A 20304-nucleotide genomic window follows, 5' to 3' on the forward strand; every position below is an offset into this window, starting at 1 on the left:
GACAGAACAGAACTATATTTGCACTTTAAAAAAGATCTCTGGCAGCTGGAACATAGTGGAACAAGGGTGAAAATGGAGACTATTCCCACAGCCATGGCAGTATCCAGGCGAAAGATGGAAGCCTGGAACAGAGTAATGGTGGTGGAAGGCCAAAGAAGGAGACGGATTTGGCATGCGTTTCTGCAAGTAGGGCCCAAAGAACCTTATGATTAATTCAAAGTTGAATAGTACAGTTATTGTACAAAAGGGGGAGTTACAAAGCCTCCCCCCTTTCCCCTTGGTGTGGATCCAAAGGCCCCCAGTGATGCCCAGAGCCTTCCGTGTACTCGGCAGAGCAAATGGCACATACAAGGCCAGGTTCCCCAGGCCGCGTACAGGACTCACTGGACTTTATCCTCCGGAGGTCAGTGGCGTGGAACCGCACCGTCTCCTGGGCAACACCATTGTCGGCTCTCCGGGCGGGGGAAGGGTAACTAAGGACAACGGCCGGATGAGAACTCCGGAAGAGAGGCAAAGTCAGAGGGGGAAAATGGGCAGCACGTGCCACAGCCCAGGCGATCGCGGGTGATTCGAGGGCCCAGCACGAGGAGAGAGCGGAGGGCCGGAAGCGCCGCAGAATGCGCCTGTGATTGGAGGGCCGAGGGTATCGGGACGCTTGAGATTGGGCGAGACCAAGACGGAGGGCCGCTTTTTGAACCGCGTAGGGTTCTGGGTAGCAAGGACCTTGGAAGGGTCTTAACCGAAAGGGGGAGGGGGAAGGTCGCCAACAAACGGCTGAGCTCACAATCCGGGCCGGGACCGGGCCGGGGCGTCCCCCTCCCCCCATGGAGAGAGCCAGGCCGGAGCCACAACCTCAGCCGCGCCAACTGCCGCGGGCGACCCCGCCGCGCCCGCTCCGCCCTGCTCCCCCACAGCTGCCGGTCGAGGGCGCCTCCTTTAGGGCTGCGGCCGCAGAGCTGTCCCCGTCGCCGCCCACCCCGTGCGCGGCCGCCATCGCGACAGTGGCCTCGTCGTGCGGGGAGGCCCAGGCGTCGGGTGTACAGCCCGTGGCGCGGCGGCTGCTGCAGGTTAAGCCGGAGCAGGTCTTGCTCCTGCCGCCGGGGCCACCGCTGGCTCAGGCCCGGGACGAAGGCGTCGTCGCCTCACCAGCGCAAGCACGGCTGCTGCAGCTGAGGCCCGAGCTGCTGCTGCTGCCGCCTCCGCCTCCGCCCGCGTCCGACGGCGCCCCCTGCCGACCGGAGTTGCACCCGGCGCAGTCCCGGGCGCTGCAGGTCAAGGCCGAGAAGCAGGAGCAGGGGCCCGATTTGGATCCGTCCGCCGGGACGCGAAGGCCTGTGGAAGCAGGCCCTAGGGCCTCCAGGGCGGCCAAGGTAGAAGGCCCGGGGCCAGCTCTCGACTGCCACGGAGGGGACGAGAAGAAGGGCAGGCTGGAGGCGGAGGAGGTCATGAGGGACGTGGTGAAAGGCGGGGAAGGCAAAAACCTGGCGACCATCAGAGAAGGAGTCATCAAAACGGAGGAGCCCGAGAGACTGCGCGAGGACTGCAGGCTGGGCACGGAGCCCGCGTCCAATGGCCTGGTCCATGGCAGCAAAGAAGTCATCCTAGCCCAGCCATCCAGTGCCTTTGGGCCACACCAGCAAGACCTCAGGATCCCTTTGACTCTCCACACGGTCCCCCCTGGGGCCCGGATCCAATTTCAGGGACCTCCGCCTTCAGAGCTGATAAGGTTGACCAAGGTCCCCTTGACACCAGTGCCTATTAAAATGCAGTCCTTACTGGAGCCTTCTGTAAAAATTGAAACCAAAGATGTCCCGCTCACCGTGCTTCCCTCAGATGCAGGTATTAGACGGCAGGGGAATCTGGTTTTCAAACTTCGTCCATGTTGCCCCATAGCTGACATGTCAGCAGTTCAGAAGCCTAAACTAGAAAAATAAAATCATGGAACTGATTCATTACAGGGCAAAGTCTGCACAGGTATCACTTCCAATTGACTTGTACGCATGCCAGTAAAATACACTAAGATGTTCTAAGATTCCCAAACATTTTTCTAAAAATCTATTTTAAGGCCCAGTGAATGATGAGATTTAGAGGTGACTAATGTTTATACACAAAATAAGAATATTCTCACTATAAACACCGTTATTTCAGCCCTCAGTTTCTAAGCTACACTTTATTGTATTAGTTCAATATTTTTACATGTATCAAGAAGAAAATTTTATTTTTAAAAACATTTTATTTGAGAGAGTGAGTGAGAGAGAGAGAAAGCACAAACGAGGGGAGGGGCAAAGGGAGAGGGAGAGCTGACTTCCCACTGAGCAGGAAGCAGGACCTGAGGCTCCGTCCCAGGACCCTGGGATCCTGATCTGAGCCAAAGGCAGATGCTTAATAGTCTGAGCCCCCCAGGCACCCCAAGAAGAAAATTTTAAATAGTGTTTAATGAAAAAATGTTTATACTCAAATAGGAAAGTTTATACTGAATTTGGAGATGATTTCTCTTCTTTAAAAATGAATAGTAACCATTTTTCTAAGAAAACAGTACATGGTTAATGTAAGACTTTAGTATTCTAAAAGCTAAGAATGTAGAGAAATACAGAAAACGAAGATAGAATAAGCTAGAAATTGTTTTCAAAAATGACTATAGTTAGCAATAACAACTACAAATAGATATTTTGTCACTAATTATTTACAAATATATAGTTAGGAAATTCTTAAGATTTAATTCAGATAATTTTATGCCAATGAATATCATGGAAAATCATACCATCAGTTCATATTTTTATTCACTTTAATATTTGCTATTTTCTTATTTTCCTTGCTGTTCCTTTCCATGTCACCCTCTTGCTTTTAATAACTTCATTTTCTAAAGGAGAGAAAGGGAAAGATTTCTTTATAATACTTATTTAATCCTTTGTGTATCTAAAAAAATTTTGTATAATAAGTAACTAAAATAAAGAGAGACAATATAAGAAGTTTATATGAATTAGGTGAGAGGTGTGAATTTTGCAACCTTTCTTTATTGTAATTTCACCTGGTTCTATGACTCTCTAAAAGTCACTTTTATTATTTTTCTTTTATTTTTTTTCTCCCAGGTCATAGGATTAGTGTCAATCACCCACTTTGGTAAGAGCTTCACCTTCATAATGAAATAGAATATTGTATATTACAAATATTTTAACTTAATGGACACTATAGGGGCATGTAAATGAGTTCCTTTAAACATTTAGGGAGCACCTAGCAAGTGGTAAGATTATAGTTATGAATAATTCCTAGTTCCTGTTCCCCAGTAATAGAAGATTTTAAGTGGGAAAGAAACTAAATGTTAACTATTGGCAGAGGTATTCCCAAAGCCCAAGGAAGTAATAAGCCAACAGTTTACTGTGTCTTCAACATTATCACTCCTACAATATCTTCAACAATATTACTTTTTTGAGGAAAAGAAGAGTCATTCTCAGCTATAGTTTAGAATGCTGAGTTCAGGGGTTATGAGGCATTCTGGAATACTGGCAGTTCTTTGTATTTCCTCCAGTTAAAAATAAATACAGATGAAGGTGCACTTCATTTTAACATTGTGTTTGCGTCTGTGTGTATGGCACATTAATTCAGCCTTTTAATTTTTGTCATGTAGGAATACCAGATACTCCCTTCAGTAAGGACAGAAATGGTCATGTGAAGCGACCCATGAATGCATTTATGGTTTGGGCAAGGATTCACCGGCCAGCACTAGCTAAAGCTAACCCAGCAGCCAACAATGCAGAAATCAGTGTCCAGCTCGGGTTAGAGTGGAACAAACTTAGTGAAGAACAAAAGAAACCCTATTATGATGAAGCACAAAAGATTAAAGAAAAGCACAGAGAGGAATTTCCTGGTAATCAAATGAAACTTCGTTCTAATTTCTTTTAAATTTATTTAGGTAAAGATTAGACAAAAGTGCATAGAATAAAGTGCAAGAATAAAGGCTAATAGTATAGTAATGATGGAATTGACACAGGCCATACATTTTCTTAAATAGAAGCAAGTAGAGGACTATCTGGTCTCATATTTGCCAACTAATAACAAACCGGGGGACATAATTTTGCTGTGTGTGTTTTTTTTTTAAGATTTTATTTATCTACCTGACAGACAGAGATCACAAGTAGGCAGAGAGGCAGGCGGGGCGGGGGGGGGGCAGGCTAGCTGCTGAGCAGAGAGCCCGATGTGGGGCTCGATCCCAGGACCCTGGGATCATGACCTGAGCCAAAGGCAGAGGCTTTAACCCACTGAGCCACCCAGGCACCCCTTTTACTGTGGTTTTGATTAAATATACAGATATGAATTTAATGAAGGTAAAACTCCAGAATGTAAGTCTACAATTTTGCAAGTATACTAGAAAATGAAGAGTTAAAATCATAGCAACAGAAACAAATACGCATCATACACTTAAAGACAATGAGAATGCAGGGATTGGCACCATGCTCCATTTTGATGTTATATGGTTATCAGAACACAGTTATGTCTTCTAATTGCCAAATTTATCCTCATCATGATGTAGTTTGAAACAATTTCTGATTTACTCCCCAGCCATGAGGGCATTTCAATTAAGCTTGGGTAAAGGCAAAGTGTATGACCAACATGATCATGCATGATGAGAAAATAATTATTTTTTTCTAAATTATGAGCAGAAAGGTATTGGGTGTCAGAGGCAACAGTTACAGAGAACCAGTTATTCTGGTTATACAATGACTGCAAACTGTTAAACTTCACTCTTCTGACTTTGGAAGGAAATTGGGTTGTTTGTGGACTTGAGACTGCCAAGGAGTCTTAGGAGACTGACTCTTCCTAAGCTAGGTATAAATATAGTGACTGGTCATTAATGACCATTCCATTGTAAGATATAAACAATTATATCTCATAGAAAGTGAGGGAACAGGAGGAAATGAATATCTTACAGAGGCACTTTTATAGGTAAAGGAAAAGCTTTGGGATTCAAACTCAGTGTCTTTAATGTTGATTTTACTGTGGATTCAATATGTGTCTTTGGCTATAAAACTCTTCCTTTGAATTATGGGTTACAATATTGACCACTAGTTGGGAACTATATAGACATTAAAATGGACAGAAATTGCATAATAAAGTTGGGAAAGACATTTTACTTTTACAATAATTTGTTTTTTTAAGAAGTTTTTTTTTGTGAAAAGAACTATTTAAAGGCTAGATAGGGGTCCTTACGTTCAAACTAAAACTTGCTTATCTTCTTCTATAGGTTGGGTTTATCAGCCTCGTCCAGGGAAGCGAAAACGCTTCCCTCTAAGTGTTTCCAATGTATTTTCTGGTACCACACAGAATATCATCTCTACAAATCCTACAACAATATATCCTTATCGCTCACCTACCTACTCTGTGGTAATTCCCAGCCTACAGAACACCATCACTCATCCAGTTGGTGAGTTTATTGTAGATTATGAATTTTTTTTAAAGATCTTATTTATTTATTTATTTGACAGACAGAGATCACAAGTAGGCAGAGAGGCAGGCAGAGAGAGAGGAAGTTAGCAGGCTCCCCGCTGAGCAGAGAACCTGATGCGGGGCTCCATCCCAGGACCTGGGATCATGACCTGAGCCGAAGTCAGAGGCTTCAAACCACTGAGCCACCCAGGTGCCCCAGCAGATTACGAATTTTTAATAGTTGTGTGAAAATTTTACCTTAAGTTGAAATTTTGTTTCTGTTAACTTAAGGATTTTTAGAACAATTGTATTAAGGGAAAAAAAATCAAGAAGAAAGTAAAAACATGAAATTGGAGAAAGAAAAATTTCAGTAGATATGAAAGTATTTGGGTTTGCCAGAGTAGCAAATGTTCTGTGTGTAAAACCTCAGACTATTTAACTAAATTGGATAAGCCCATAGATTAGGCAGATAATGCAGGAAATGATGAGGTAATTCAAAAGGAAATAGGAGTATCTTTTTACTATTAGCATAAAAGAATGCCTTGCTAATGGGGTACAGAGCATCCTGTTCTGGAATTTAGCAATGATGACTGATCTGTTAAGACCATTCTCTTGCTGCTCTAGACAAGCAGTGGAAGTAATCTATTTTCTACCAAATATTTGGTTCTCTATATTGTCTTTACCTAAATTTCTCCTCTATTATCAGTTCTTTATAACATTCCTGTCTGTTCCTTTTAATAACCTAAAGTTGAAAAACTAGTATCTTAAGAACTTGTAAGGCTGTCCCATCATGGGTTTGTTCTTCCAGAATCTATTTTAACCACCTCTTAGGCAGAGCTTTATACATTCACTACTTACTATTACTTGGCCTAAAACTACTGCTCTTTTCAGTTTCCACCTGCTCAGATCCTTTTGGTAATAAAGCCACCCCTATGTGCTGAGAGGTTTAGATATCTTAAAAATTGACTTCTTAGAATATTACACATTTTCAATGTTTTTTTCTCTATGTATCATTATAGCAATTGACAGCAACAAAGCTGCAGTCAAGATGTCTAGTCTCAAGAGAAAGATGCAGAAAGCTCATTCTATTGCCCTATTCTCTTTCAGCAGTCAAGCACTTCCATACTTCACTATTTGGCAGTATCTCCTTTAATTCTGTATTTCAACCTAGGCTTAATTGTGCCTTTCTTAACTTACTTTGTTTTGTCTGCTATGTTATTTATGATTTCTACTTTCATAATCTATGAATTATAGGTTCTAATCTATAATCTATAGATTCTATAATCCTTGAACATAATCTGTGTTTCTCTTTATCCCTTTTTCTAAGACCTCTCTTTTATCTGCTTCTATCCACAGTTAAATGCCTTATGAGACCATTTGTATTTACTTCAGCTGGTATTTTCTCAGTTCTGACTTGGAGTTTCTCTACAGATCTTAGGTGGCATTCACCTAAAATCTACTTCTATTAATTTTGTCAGTCTAGATTAGAACACTCTGTGAACTTGACATTATACCACAGTAGTGTATATATTCTTAACATATCTGCTATGAAAATGACTTGGGGTTCAGACATCTTACAGTCTTTTGTGTCAGAAGGGGTTTATTGAGTCTTTCTGTTCTTCTCTCTGTTCTTCTTTCAGTTGCCTTTTATACTGTAGTGACTATTCCATTGATTCCACTGGGTTTCTTCTTTCTGTGATAGAGTCACTTAGCATTGATGTTGAGGTCCCTCAGATGTGACTCCTTCAATTTTCCTTTGGACTGCCTAATTTTTATTTGCACTTACACACTTGGACTTCTTATTTTACACATTTGGACAAGCTTTTCATCTTTAAAAGATGTCTTTCCTTTTTGATGGGTTCTTTCTGAATTGCTCAGTTAACGATTAACAACTTTCTGAATTATTTGAGGCACAATTTTTCCTTCTGGGTTTTTAGCATTATCATATAAAATAGCCTTCATTTTTTAATGAACTCTTAATTTTAGTTACCCCCATTAGCTTTATTTCCCCCTAGCTGACATCTGTATTTCCAAAAACCTAATACCCCCGGATGGACTTTTTTGTCCTTTCTTGTTGTTGTTAGGATCTTAATATAAGTATGTTGTGATCACTACTGCCTGTATATTTCATATACAGAATTCATGCACTTTATATTAGTCTTTATCCATTATTTGGTTCTCAATCAAGGTTATCTCATTTTACTGTGTATTCTACTAAACCTATTTGTTCTAATAAGCAATTATGTGTTATGTACTATAATACATCAGATGCATGCATCTTAGTATATTTTTATCTCATTAAGTCAATCTCTTTGAAATCTAGCAATGTAATTTGGTATTCTCCCTTGTTTTGGTGAATATTTCCATCTCAGATGTTTTCTCAGTCTGTAGTATATTCCACTGTTAAATTTGCATGCCTGCCTACCTATCCCCCATTACAGAATTTTTATTAAGTACTAAATATAGGTCAAACTCTGCATTTGAGATAGAATACAAAGGTATCTTGATAGTTTCCTATTGAAGAGCTTATAAGGTAGTTGTAGAAAGAATAGATAACAATACAAGTAATTTTACTATTTCTTTGATGGCATCTATAGCACCTTATCTGTTATTATTTCTATGACCAATGCATTGTGTCCACTGTGTCTTTCAGATTTATTTTTTTTAAGATTTTATTTATTTATTTATTTATTTGAGAGAGAATGAGTGAGAGAGAGCATGAGAGAGGAGAAGGTCAGAGGGAGAAGCAGACTTCCCAAGGAGCTGCGAGCCCAATGTGGGACTCGATTCTGGAAGTCCGGGATCATGACCTGAGCCGAAGGCAGTCGCTCAACCAACTGAGCCACCGAGGCGCCCTGTCTTTCAGATTTAATGTCATATCCCAAGCTCTTCTATTTCTCATTTCCAAAAATGATTACAGCATGATAATCTAGAATTCTTTTTAGATATCTTTCTTTTATCAAATGTCTTTGATACTGGTTATTCCAGCATTCTCATTTTATATTAAATATCAAATTTGTTTATTTTAAAGTCTTCTAGAACTCTGGTGGAAGCTATATTTATTTTAGGCTGCCTTTTAAATGTCACTTTATACATATATGAATTTTCTGGTGAATTATTTTGTTCTCTACATTTTATTTCTAAAGCACAAAATTGGTTTGCCTTATTATATTGTCAGTTGACATCTTTCACTCTTCTGAATTTATACATTTTCTCTAAATTTTTGATTTAAAAAGTTTACTACTATTTCAGTTGTTTGGTAGTAGATATGTGTGCCTTTTCAGTTTACCCACCTCTTCTTATTTAACTGAAACAAACCAAAAAACCTCCATTATTCTGATACTGTTATAATCCAAAAAAAATCTGGTCTTCTCTTTGCCTTAAGATCCATTCCAGCAAAGTATCATGTCCATGAGAAACACAAATCTGGCTCAAAAATTCCTTGAAAAGTGATGTAGTTCTTTATTGTAGGTTTTCTTGAGGGGGGCAGGGAAGGAAGAATCACATGGTTCAACATACTGTAAATCATCTTGGGGCTCCTCATTACCATTGTCTCTTTACAAAGTCCCACTTTTTTTTTTTAAATCAGTTCTGTGTTTATCCCAATTCTCCATTTCCCATCTCTGTCTCTGTGTCTCTGCCTGTTACTCTATTTCTCTCCCCTCTCCTCCTCTCTTTGCCTCTTTTTGTCATTGTTCAGCCACATGCTGGTCCTTCTTTCCATACTACCTCCACATAACTTTTTCTTGTAGAGAAATTTGGTCTGTTCTCAGTTTCTGCCATTCTTCATTCCTTCACTATTTATCCCAGTCACACAACAACAGCCTCAGTGCACCCTCCGTCCAGTCAGTACAGACAGTGGATTCTTTCCCTTTCAGAGAGATGGTGGGGGAGTATTGAAAATTAATAACTTCTTTTGTTCCTATTGTATTATATCATAGATCTAGAATTCTGCTCTTTAACTCTTGTAATGATTAGATAATGCTAGCTGCTTTATAAGCACCTAAACATAATGGTTTAAACAGAATTATGGTTTATTTTTATCCATTTAAAGTCTAAAATAGGTATTTCTAGTCAGTGTATGGCTGTCTTTGAAGGAGTGACTCCTGGGCACAAAATTCTACGCTGTGGCACTGCCATCTTTAATATTTGGCATCCAAGGCCACTGGACTATTGTGCATGAATCTACAGAACAGGAAAGAGCATGGAAGATAATGCCTGAAAGGTTTTCAGGGGCCAGGCTCAGAAGTGGTGCACATCTCTTCTACCTTCCTTTAGGTAGCTCTTGGTCACATGGCAACTCCTCTGACTTCAAGGGAGGCTGGGAAAGGTAATTTAACTATGTGCTAGAAGAAGAGAAAATGGATGACTGGCTAGTCTTTTCAATCCCTTATCTAAAGTCTGATACATTAGAGCTCTGCACTTCCCACAAGTCTTCTCTCTTCACTGACAGTTTATGGAGATGACTGGATGTTGCAGACTTTAACTTCTTGCTTAGCAACCAGAATTTCAACATTTAGGACATCTTCCTTATACTTCTATATAACTCTCTATGCATCTCTTTTATTTTTAACCTCAGACCAAAACAGTGCCTGACATATGTTAGTTACTTGGTGAATATTGAGTTAAAGGATGCCTGATTTATCATCTCATGCCTCGTACTGCTTTTTTATAGAAATATCTTTGGTAAAAAAGAACATTTCATTTCAGCTAAAAAATGAGTTCCTTCTTTCTTCAGTAACTAAAATAATACCAGTTGGTCTATATAACTTCACTTTGCCTAGGAAGATCATACTTCTTTACTGAGGACTGAGAGCTTCTTGTACTAGCTATAGGGAAGAGAAACCTGGGTCAGAGGTCTAGCTTTTAGGAGCAGATGGCTTGAGTACAGTGATAATTCAATTACAAGTCATTCTGGCTTCATTGCTGTTTAGATAAGGGAGTTCTCCTTGTACCAGATCAGTGGTAGAAGTGTTATCAGGTATAGATTTATTTGTTAGGGTTTCTTTTCCCCCCCATCTAGTCACAGCTTTCTTAACTATTATTAGCCAAGTTCCGTGCCAAAAACTGGGATGCAGGTATGAATGAAAGTGCTCCTGCTCTCAAGCTTCCAGTTTTGTGATTGTGGGTAAGGGTGGTAGAGAAGCAAGTAACAGAGATTTATAATATTTTGTGATAAGTTATAGACTTATGTGTTCTAAGGAACATGGAAGAGGGAAATTATTTTATGCTTGATCAATCAGGAAAGGTCTAAGGCCTGTGCCTCACGGGGATCGGTGGGGCACATACCTTAACAACTATGAGTCAGGACAGCTTCACTCACACCCTGACTCTGTATTGTCTGTGCTTGACTGGGTCAGGAGCCATCTTTGAAACAGATAGATAGATCCCTTAATTCCCTACTTGCAGGTTTAAGAGGAGCATTATATTCCTTTTCTGGAGAGAAAGAAGGAAGGAAAGGCCTTCCCTGGGCAATGCTAAGAAAAGATCTACATTTCTTTCAGCCTCTTGCAGAGACATATTTCTAATCATAGAGTCTGTTCTTGGACTGCACTGAAGATCTAACTGCACTGGAATAAACCAGATCATGACTCTATTGCTGTGGCTTCTCTCTATATTTCTTTGGGAAAGTTTAATTAAGTTTAGGCTAAATGTGCTATTTGAATAACTTGGTAACTCAATTAGTAGTCCTCTCTTGTTCAAGAACATGATTGTTTCACCTACCTATAAAATTCTGCCATATTTGTTATGCCTTGCTGCAATAATACTGTTTTCATATCTGTCACAAATTGTTGACCTGTGGCAAGTTCTCTTCTCACCTGGGAATTTCCTTTTGTAATCGCATTGACATTGAATGCAATAAAGCAAAATAATTTTACTGATTGTTTATTTTTTCAATTAAAAAATTAAATGTCATTCTAATGTCAATTTAATATAGTGAAGTATATGAAATAGTAGAAAATGACCCATATACTAGCCTGAAATCTCAATATTCAAAGTAAGGTTAATATATTTACACAATAGAAAATTCAAACAATACCAATAGATATATAATAAAAGTCTAGCTGCCCTATTGTCCTTTTCCTTCTCCCAGATGATTGTTCCTTAAAAGTAACCACTGTCAGTAGTTTCATATTATTTTTTTAAATAAACATTCATATATACACATTAGCTTTTGTATGTCTTCATCTTTTACTCAATCACTCAACTTTAGTCATTTATTTATCCATTCAGAAATATTTGTTGAAGGCCATACAGACTTTTGAGCCCTGGATATACAGCAGGGAGCAAAACAGAACAGGTCTCTCCTCTCATGTCACTTAGAATCTAGATGGGAAAGAGATGAAAAAATGTAAAATAGGTAAACAGAATTATTTCAATTTGTTCAAATTCTGTAAAGGAAATAGAGTGGTGTGATGTGATAATGTTATTAGGTGAGATGGTTAGTGCGGACTTTTGGTTGTACAGTTTATTAAATACTGGATAAAGAAAAACATGGAGCAACTCAATTAATGTCAGACCTATGCTGTTTTTATTTCTGAAGGTGATGCCCCACCTGCCATCCAACTGCCCACACCTGCAGTCCAGCGCCCAAGCCCCATCTCTCTTTTCCAACCCAGCGTCTCCAGTACTGCCCAGGTGGGCGTCCAGGCTCCAAGTCTGCCTCTCTGTCCAGCACTCCCACCCCAGCGCTTTGCTGGGCCCTCCCAAACAGACACTCATCGGCTGCACTCCGGAGCCAGTCGCTCTGTGAAGAGACCTACTCCCGTCTCTCTGGAGAACACCAACAGGATTCCAACTAGTGCAAGTACTGCCCATGCCAGATTTGCAACCTCAACCATCCAACCTTCCAAGGAGTATCCCAGCGTTTCCCCTTGTCCCAGAAGTGCTCCAATCCCCCAGGCTCCTCCTATTCCACACTCACATGTCTACCAAGCTCCTCCCCTTGGCCATCCAGCCACGTTGTTTGGGACACCACCACGATTTTCTTTTCATCACCCTTACTTCCTACCTGGACCTCACTACTTCCCATCAAGGTAAATGAACATTTTTTTTCTTTCACCTGAAGACACATACAGCTAATGAATTTTTACCTCTGAAGGTACCCCTTATTTAGAAAGGGACTCCCTCAATTCTGGTTGGAATCTGATTTATATTAGAGGCTGAACAGGGGCCGAGCAGTTAACATAAATACATGAAGGAGGCTAGATGCGGACTAGGAGGTCAAAGAGAGTTCATGCCCCATCTACTGGGGTAGCTGCTACTCAGCTGTAGCTGATGGTAACCACAAGATAATACAGGCTCCAATGTTGTCAGATCTGAATTTTTGGAAGAATCAGTTATAAGGGTCAGTTATAAAGATCATTTACTTACTCTCCCCATACATTATTCATAGAGTTGTGCCTCTCAGACTTACCTTTTGTATCATTCCTAGATGATCTTGTTACAATGAAGATTCTGAGTCAGTAGGTCTGGGGTAGAGCAGTATCCCATACCAGGGTATAGTAGGCCTGATATTCTGCATCTCTAACAAGCTCCCAAGTGATGCTAGTTCTGTTGGTTTGTAGACCAAACTTTGAATAGCAACACTATAGAGGAAAATGCTTGGTCTGGGAGGTTTAATGACTTGTTCAAAGTTACACAGTGGTCTTTTTATTTTATTTATTTATTTTTGTTTGTTTGTTTAGATTTTATTTGAAGACAGAGATCATAAGTAGTCACAGAGGCAGGCAGAGAGAGAGGAGGAAGCAGCTCCCTGCTGAGCAGAGAGCCCGATGCGGGGCCCGATCCCAGGACCCTGGAATCATGACCTGAGCCGAAGGCAGAGGCTCCAACCCACTGAGCCACCCAGGCGCCCCCACAGTGGTCTTTTTAACCCAAAAAATTCCCATATAAATTATCAGTAAAAGAATTGATTTTTATAGGAAAGCATCTAGGGAAAACAAATTTATAATTTTCATTTTGGAGTGATAGAATTTAGCTTCCTTGCAAATATTCTAATATAGTAAAAGTTCTACTTTTCAATTGTTAAGTGCATAAGCAGATAGTTTCTACTAAGATTAGAGTGTTACATGTTCAGTACCAATCTTCTATTGTTACTTACTTAGGAAAATAAAATTACTTCCCACTTAGGCATACCAATAGCTCAAAGAACTTTTCAGGTATATATTACGTTACTCCAATTCATAGTAATATTGCTTGTTTTCAAGGCTTTAGCTCAGTTTACCACAACTGTTCCCCGTTTTATGGTTTAGTGGTGATTGAGGGGTCTGTGACTCATGTTCTGGTACAACTTTTTGCTGTTAGAGGAAGCAATATAGACCTTTTTTCTCAAAGCAATATGGTTGTGCATTTTGACTTATTTGGTGGCTTCCTGAAGAATTGGTTCAAGGGCTTGCCTTCATTTCATGTACCGTAAAACACTCTCAGGGTTTGAGTTGTCTCTCAAGTGGTGCTTGTGAAAAATATTCAAAGGCATATGCTACTTCAGCTTTCTTGGGGGTAAGGGACAACAGTTGGGGCAAGCAGGAGGCACACTGAAAATCCTAGAAGAGGCTGGGAAAGGAGGTACATGTGGAATAAGACCTTTGAAAAGCTCCCATGTATACTGAGAAATCCAGAATGGCACACACGTCCAGGACTAGACACATATTCAGCAAACACCTGAGAAGACTGTAAGCTTTCACCTCTGACTGATCTTTAGGCTCCGTGTAAGTAGAAAATTGAGTCTAAGAAAGAACTATAAACAACCTGGACAAGCACTGAAGGAGTACCCCAACTCAGAAACAATCTGCATAGACTGGGAGGCTGTTTTTTGCTCTGCTTTGCTTTGTCTGGCTCTACATGTTTAAGGAAAGCTCTGCCAAATCACTAACTTAATGGAACAGAGACTTAAATAATCACAAAAGACAGAGAATGAAGTCTTTACAAAAATAGTCTAGAAAAGTCACCAATGAAACACACAAGCACAACTCAAAAGAAACAACAGCATCATACCCTGGGGAGGGGGAGAAACCTGATTTTTAGAAATACTGTATTATAATATTAAAAATGTCCAGTTTTCAACAAAAAATTCCTATACATGTAAGGAAACAAGAAGGTATGGTATTTACAAGGAAAAAAATTAACAGAAACTAACCCCGAGGAAGCCCAGACATTGGATTTACTAGACAAAGACTTTAAATCAACTGTCTTGAGCTAAAGGGCAATAAAAGAAACTATGGACAGAGAACTAAATGAAACAAGGAGAACAGAGTACCACCAAAATGAGAAAAACATCAATAAAAATACAGAAATTATAAAAAGGAACCAAATAGAAATCTTGGATCTTAAAATTACAGTAACTGAAATGAAAAATCACTATGGAGACCCAGCAGCATGTTTGAGCAGACAGAGGAATTAGTGAATATAAAGTGATTAGACTTAGTGAATATAAAGTGAAAGAATTAGTGAATATAAAGAATTAGTGAATATAAAGATAAATATAAAAATATAATTAGTGAATATAAAGATAGGTTAATTGCAGTCATCCAATCTAAGAGGCAGAAGAAAAAATAGTTAAGAGTAAACAGAATCTAAGGGACCTGTGTGACACCATCAGATCTACCAACATAATCATCAGAGTTCCTAGAGAAAAGTGAAAAAAGAAAGGGCAGAAATAATATTTAAAGAGATAGTGGCCAAAAATGATCCAAATTTGAAGAAAGATGTGAATCTAAGAAATTCAATGAATACTAACTAGGATAAATTTGAAGATATCCACACTGAGATACATTATAATCAAACTATTAAATATCAAAGATGAAGAAAGAATCTTGAGTGCAGCTAGAATAAATGACTTATCTTGTACAGGAGATTCTCAATAAAACTAACAGCCAATTTCACATCAGAAACCATGGAGGACAGAAGGCAGTGGGAAACATAGTGCTGAAAGAAAAAAGCCATCAACCAAGAATTCTATAATTGACAAAGTATCCTTCAAAAATAAAGGAGAAATAAAAGCCTGCCAGATAACAAAAGTTGAGGAATTTCAGAACTAGTAGACATGTCCTACAAGAAACGCTGAAGGGACTACTCCAGGCTGAAATGAAAAGACACTAGACAGTAACTCAATGCCAAACAAAGAAATAGAGAACACTGGTAAAAGTTACTATATAGGTAGATATAAAACCCAGTGTTACTGCATTTTCGGTTAGTAACTTCTCTTTTTTTCCTGTATTATTTAAAATGTAAATGCATAAGCAATTATTATAAATCTATGTCAGTGGATAAATAAAGTATATATATATATAATTTATGACAATATAAAGTGGGAGTGGTGTTTTATACAGAGTTTTCATATGCCAATGAAGGTAAGTATCAGTTTAAATTAGATTGTTATACATTTAGGATTTTAATTGTAATCTCCAAGGCAACCATTTAAGAAAATAACTAGAAATATGCAAAAAAAAAAAAAAAAAATAAGGGAACACAGTAGCCCTCTAGAAAAATCCATTAAGTATAGAAGAAGACCTTAAAGGAAAAACTGAGGAAAAACAAAAAAATGACATATATAAAGCAAAATAGCAAAATGGCAAAATAAGTTCTTCCTTACTAGTAATCAATTTAAATGTAAGTGGATTAAACTCTCTAATTAAAAGCAGAAATTGGCAGAATGTATTAAATAGTATCAAAATATATCCTATCTGCAAAAGACTCACTTTAAATCTAAAGACACAAATAGGTTGAAAGGGGAAAAAATAAAAGAAGATATTCCATGCAAATAGTAACCAAAAAGAGATGGGCTTCTATAATAATATTAGACAAAATAGATTTTATGTCACAAATTGTTGCAGTAGACAAAGAAGGACATTACATATTGATTAAAAAGTTAATACATTAAAAAGATACGGTGATTATAACCATATACATATGCAACAAAGGGCCCTAAAACATATGAAGCCAAAATTGGCAGAATTAAAAGGAGAAATAGATAAACTTAACAATGACAGTTGATGTCTTAAATATTTTTTTGAGATATAATGGATATATACCATTAGTTTCATGTGTACAACATAAATTTTTTTTTTTGCTAGTTATGAGAACTTTTAAGATTTAGTCTCTCAGCAACTTTCAAATATACAACATGGTATTATTAATGCTGTACATTATGTCTCCAGGACTTATTTATCTTATAACTGGAAGTTTGTAACTTTAGACCACCTTCACCCTTTTTTGCCCATTTCCTACCCCATACCCCTTCTGGCAACCACCAATCTGTTCTCTATGAATTCATGTTTTTTTAACTTCCACGTATAAGTGAGATCATACCATACCTGTCTTTCTGTGACTTATTTTACTTAGCATAATGTCCTCATGATTCATCCATATTATTACAGGATTTCTTCCCTTTTATACAGCTGAATAATATTCCATTGTATGTATGGAACTTCTTCTGTACATGTACATGGGGGTGCAGTTATTTTTTCAAGTTAGTGTCTTCATTTCCTTCAAATAAATACCCAGAAGTGGAATTGCTGGATCATAAGACAGTTCTACTTTTAATTTTTTGAGGAATGTTCATACTTTCTCTCATAGTGGCTCTACCAATTTACTTTACCACCAATAATATGCAAAGGTTCCCTTTTCTCCACATCCTCACCAACACTTGTTAGTCCTTGTCTTTTTTATAAAACCGTTTTAACAGGTGTAAGGTAATGTCTCATTGTGTTTTTTTATGTGTATTTCCCTGATGATTAGTGATGTTGAGTACCTTATCATATACCTGTTGGCCATCTGTATGTCTTCTTTGGGAAAATGTCTATTTAGATCCTGTGCCTATTTTTTAATTGGATTGTTGTTTTGTTGCTATTGACTTGTATGAGTTCTTTATAGATTTTGGATATTAAGGCCTTATCAGATATATGGGTTGCAAATATTTTCTCCTATTTTGTAGCTTGCTGTTTCATTTTGTTACTGGTTTCCTTTGCTGTGGAGAAGCTTTTTATTTTGATGTGTTCCCACTTGTTTATTTCTGTTTTTATTGCGTTATGATGTCAAGTCCAAAACATCATCAGCAAGGCCAATGTCAAGGAGCTTACTGCCTATGTTTTCTTCTAGGAATTTTATGATATGGGGTCTTATGTTCAAGTCTTTAATCTTTAATTTTTGGGGTGATTTTTATGTATGGTGTAAAATAGGGGTTTCATTATTTCCATGTGACTGTTCAGTTTTCTTAACACCATTTATTGAAGAGACTATTCTTTCCTGATTGTATGTTCTTGAATCCTTTGTAAATTAATTGACCATGTATGTGTGAGTTTATTTCTGGTCTCTCTATTCTTTTCCATTGATCTGTGTCTGTTTTTATGCAAATACCATATTGTTTTATTATAGCTTTATAATATAGTTTGAAATCAGGGAATATAATGCCCCTAGCTTTGTTCTTTCTCAAGATTGCTTTGACTTTGGGGTCTTTTGTGGTTCCATACAAATTTTAGGATTGTTTGTTCTATTTTTGTGAAAAATTCCATTGGAATTTTTTTTTTGAAGATTTTATTTATTTGACAGACAGAGATCACAAGTAGGCAGAGAGGCAGGCAGAGAAAGAAGAGGAAGCAGGCTCCCTGCTGAGCAGAGAGCCCGATGCAGGGCTCGATTCCAGGACCCTGAAATCATGACCTGAGCTGAGGGCAGAGGCTTTAATCCACTGAACTACACAGGCGCCCCTCCATTGGAATTTTGATAGGGGTTGCATTGAATCTATAGATTCCTTTGGGCAGTATAGACATTTTAGCAATACTTCTTTTGATCCATGAGCACAGAATATCTTTCCATTTATTTATGTTTTCTTCAGTTTCTTTCACCAACGTCTTATCATTTTTTAGCATACAAGTCTTTCACCTTTCTGGTTAAATTTATTTTTGGTATTTTATTCTTCGTGAAGCAGTTGTAAATGGATTTGTTTTCTTAATTCCTTTTTATAATAGTTTGTTTTTAGTGTATAGAAATGCAGATGATTTTTGTTTATTCATTTTTTACCCTCAAACTTTACTGAATTTGTTGATTAGTTCTAACTTTTTTTTCAATGGAATCTTTAGGGTTTTCTAAGTATAATATGTCAGTGCAAATAAAGACAGTTTTACTTCTTCTTTTCCAGTTTGGGTGCCTTTTATTTCTTTTTCTTGCCTGAAATCTCTGGCTTGGAGTTCCAACACTATGTTGAATAGAAGTGGCAAGTGTGAGCATCCTTGTCTTACTCTCTTCTTTTTTTAAGATCTTATTTATTCATAGAGAGAGCATAAAAAGGGGAGGGCAGAAGGAGAGGTAGAGAAAGACTCTTAAGAATGCTCCTTGCTCAGCATGGAGTCTAATGCAGGGCTCAGTCCCACGACCCTGAGATCATGATCTGAGCAGGAATCAAGAGTTGGTTGCTTAACTGACTGAGTCACCCAGCACCCCTCCTAAACTTAATCTTAGAGAAAAAGCTTTCAGCTTTTCACCATTGAGTATGATGTTAGCTATGAATACTTTAAATAATGGATAGATCATTCCTTCAAAATGAATGAAGATTATAAGGAAATAGAACACTATACAATACTGGAAAGAACAACTACATAACAGGCATATATAATGTTTCACCCAATGTTCGAATATAGATTCTTCATAATGGCACACAATTGCACATAGGATAACCATATGTTAGATCACAAAGCAAGTATCAAAAGTACTTAAAAAGATTTAAATCATACAAAGTTTATTCTCCAACCATGATAGAATAATTATTCTATAGAAAAATTATAGCTGCAATGACCTACATTCAAAAAGATCTCAAATGAACAAGAATGTTACAACCTAACGAGAGCAAACAAAATCTTCTCTTCTAAGAGAAGAGCAAACATAACCTAAAGCTTGCAGAAGGAAAGGAATGATTAGAGAAAACAGAGAGTTTAATGAAGTAAAAGAAAATCAAGCTTTTTAAAAAGATCAATTGAATTGGTGAAACTTTAGCTAGACTAAGAAAAAAAGAGAAGACATAAATTACTAAAATGAGATGTGAAATTGGGTACATTGCTACCAACTTTACAGAAACAAAAATGACTATATGAGAATACAGTGAATAATTGTACACCAACCAGTTAGATACCTAGATAAAGTGGACAAATAAGTGAATTATCAAAACTGACTCAAGAAGAAAATGCAAATCTGAACAGACCTATATTAAGAGGTTGAATCAGTTATGAGGAATTTGAGAAACAAGACAGGATTATAGGGGAAGGGAGGGAAAAAAAGGAAGCGAGATGAAACCAGAGAGGGAGATAAACTATAAGTCTCTTAATCTCAGGAAACAAACGGAGGTTTGCTGGAGGGGGGGGGGGGGAGGGATGGGGTGGCTGGGTAATGGACAATGGGGAGGGTATGTGCTATAGTGAGTACTGTGAGTTGTGTAAGACTGATGAATCACCAACTTGTACCCCTGAAACAAATAATACTTTATATGTTAATTTAAAAAAAAGAGATTGAATTAGTAATCAAAAACCTCCCACCAAAGAAAAGCCCTGGGCTAGATAGCTTCATTGGTCAATTCTACCAAACATTTAAAGAGGAATTAATACCAATTCTCAAATTCTTCCAAAAAATATGAGGGGGCACTTCTAGGACTAACATTACTCTGCTACCAAAGCCAGACAAAGATACCACATATTACAGACTAATATATTTTGTGAATATAGTTGTAAAATATGCTCAATAAAATACTAGCAAACTGAGTCCAGCAGGATATTAAGAGGATGATACACCAAGACCAAGTGAGATTTACCCTAGCAATGTACATGTGGTTCAACATCTGAAAATCAGTGTAATACACCTTATAAAAAGAATGAAGGAACAAAACCACCTGATCAT

At 38.1% G+C, this 20304-nt stretch overlaps 1 protein-coding gene across 2 annotated transcripts in view; it reads left to right on the forward strand.

Moving 5' to 3' along the window:
- Positions 1 to 824: 824 nt before the first annotated feature.
- Positions 825 to 20304, forward strand: part of SOX30 (SRY-box transcription factor 30) — a 30036-nt gene continuing 10556 nt past the window's right edge. The window contains exons 1-4 of one of the 2 annotated variants that reach the window (XM_046000286.1): positions 825 to 1839; positions 3626 to 3865; positions 5240 to 5419; positions 11966 to 12458. In XM_046000286.1, coding sequence (XP_045856242.1) covers positions 825 to 1839; positions 3626 to 3865; positions 5240 to 5419; positions 11966 to 12458 — 1928 coding nt within the window. The remainder of the gene's footprint in view (positions 1840 to 3625; positions 3866 to 5239; positions 5420 to 11965; positions 12459 to 20304) is intronic. The other variant, XM_046000287.1, reaches the window with a different exon arrangement.

Source organism: Meles meles, chromosome 3 (assembly GCF_922984935.1).
Source record: "Meles meles chromosome 3, mMelMel3.1 paternal haplotype, whole genome shotgun sequence".
Lineage (NCBI taxonomy): Eukaryota > Metazoa > Chordata > Mammalia > Carnivora > Mustelidae > Meles > Meles meles.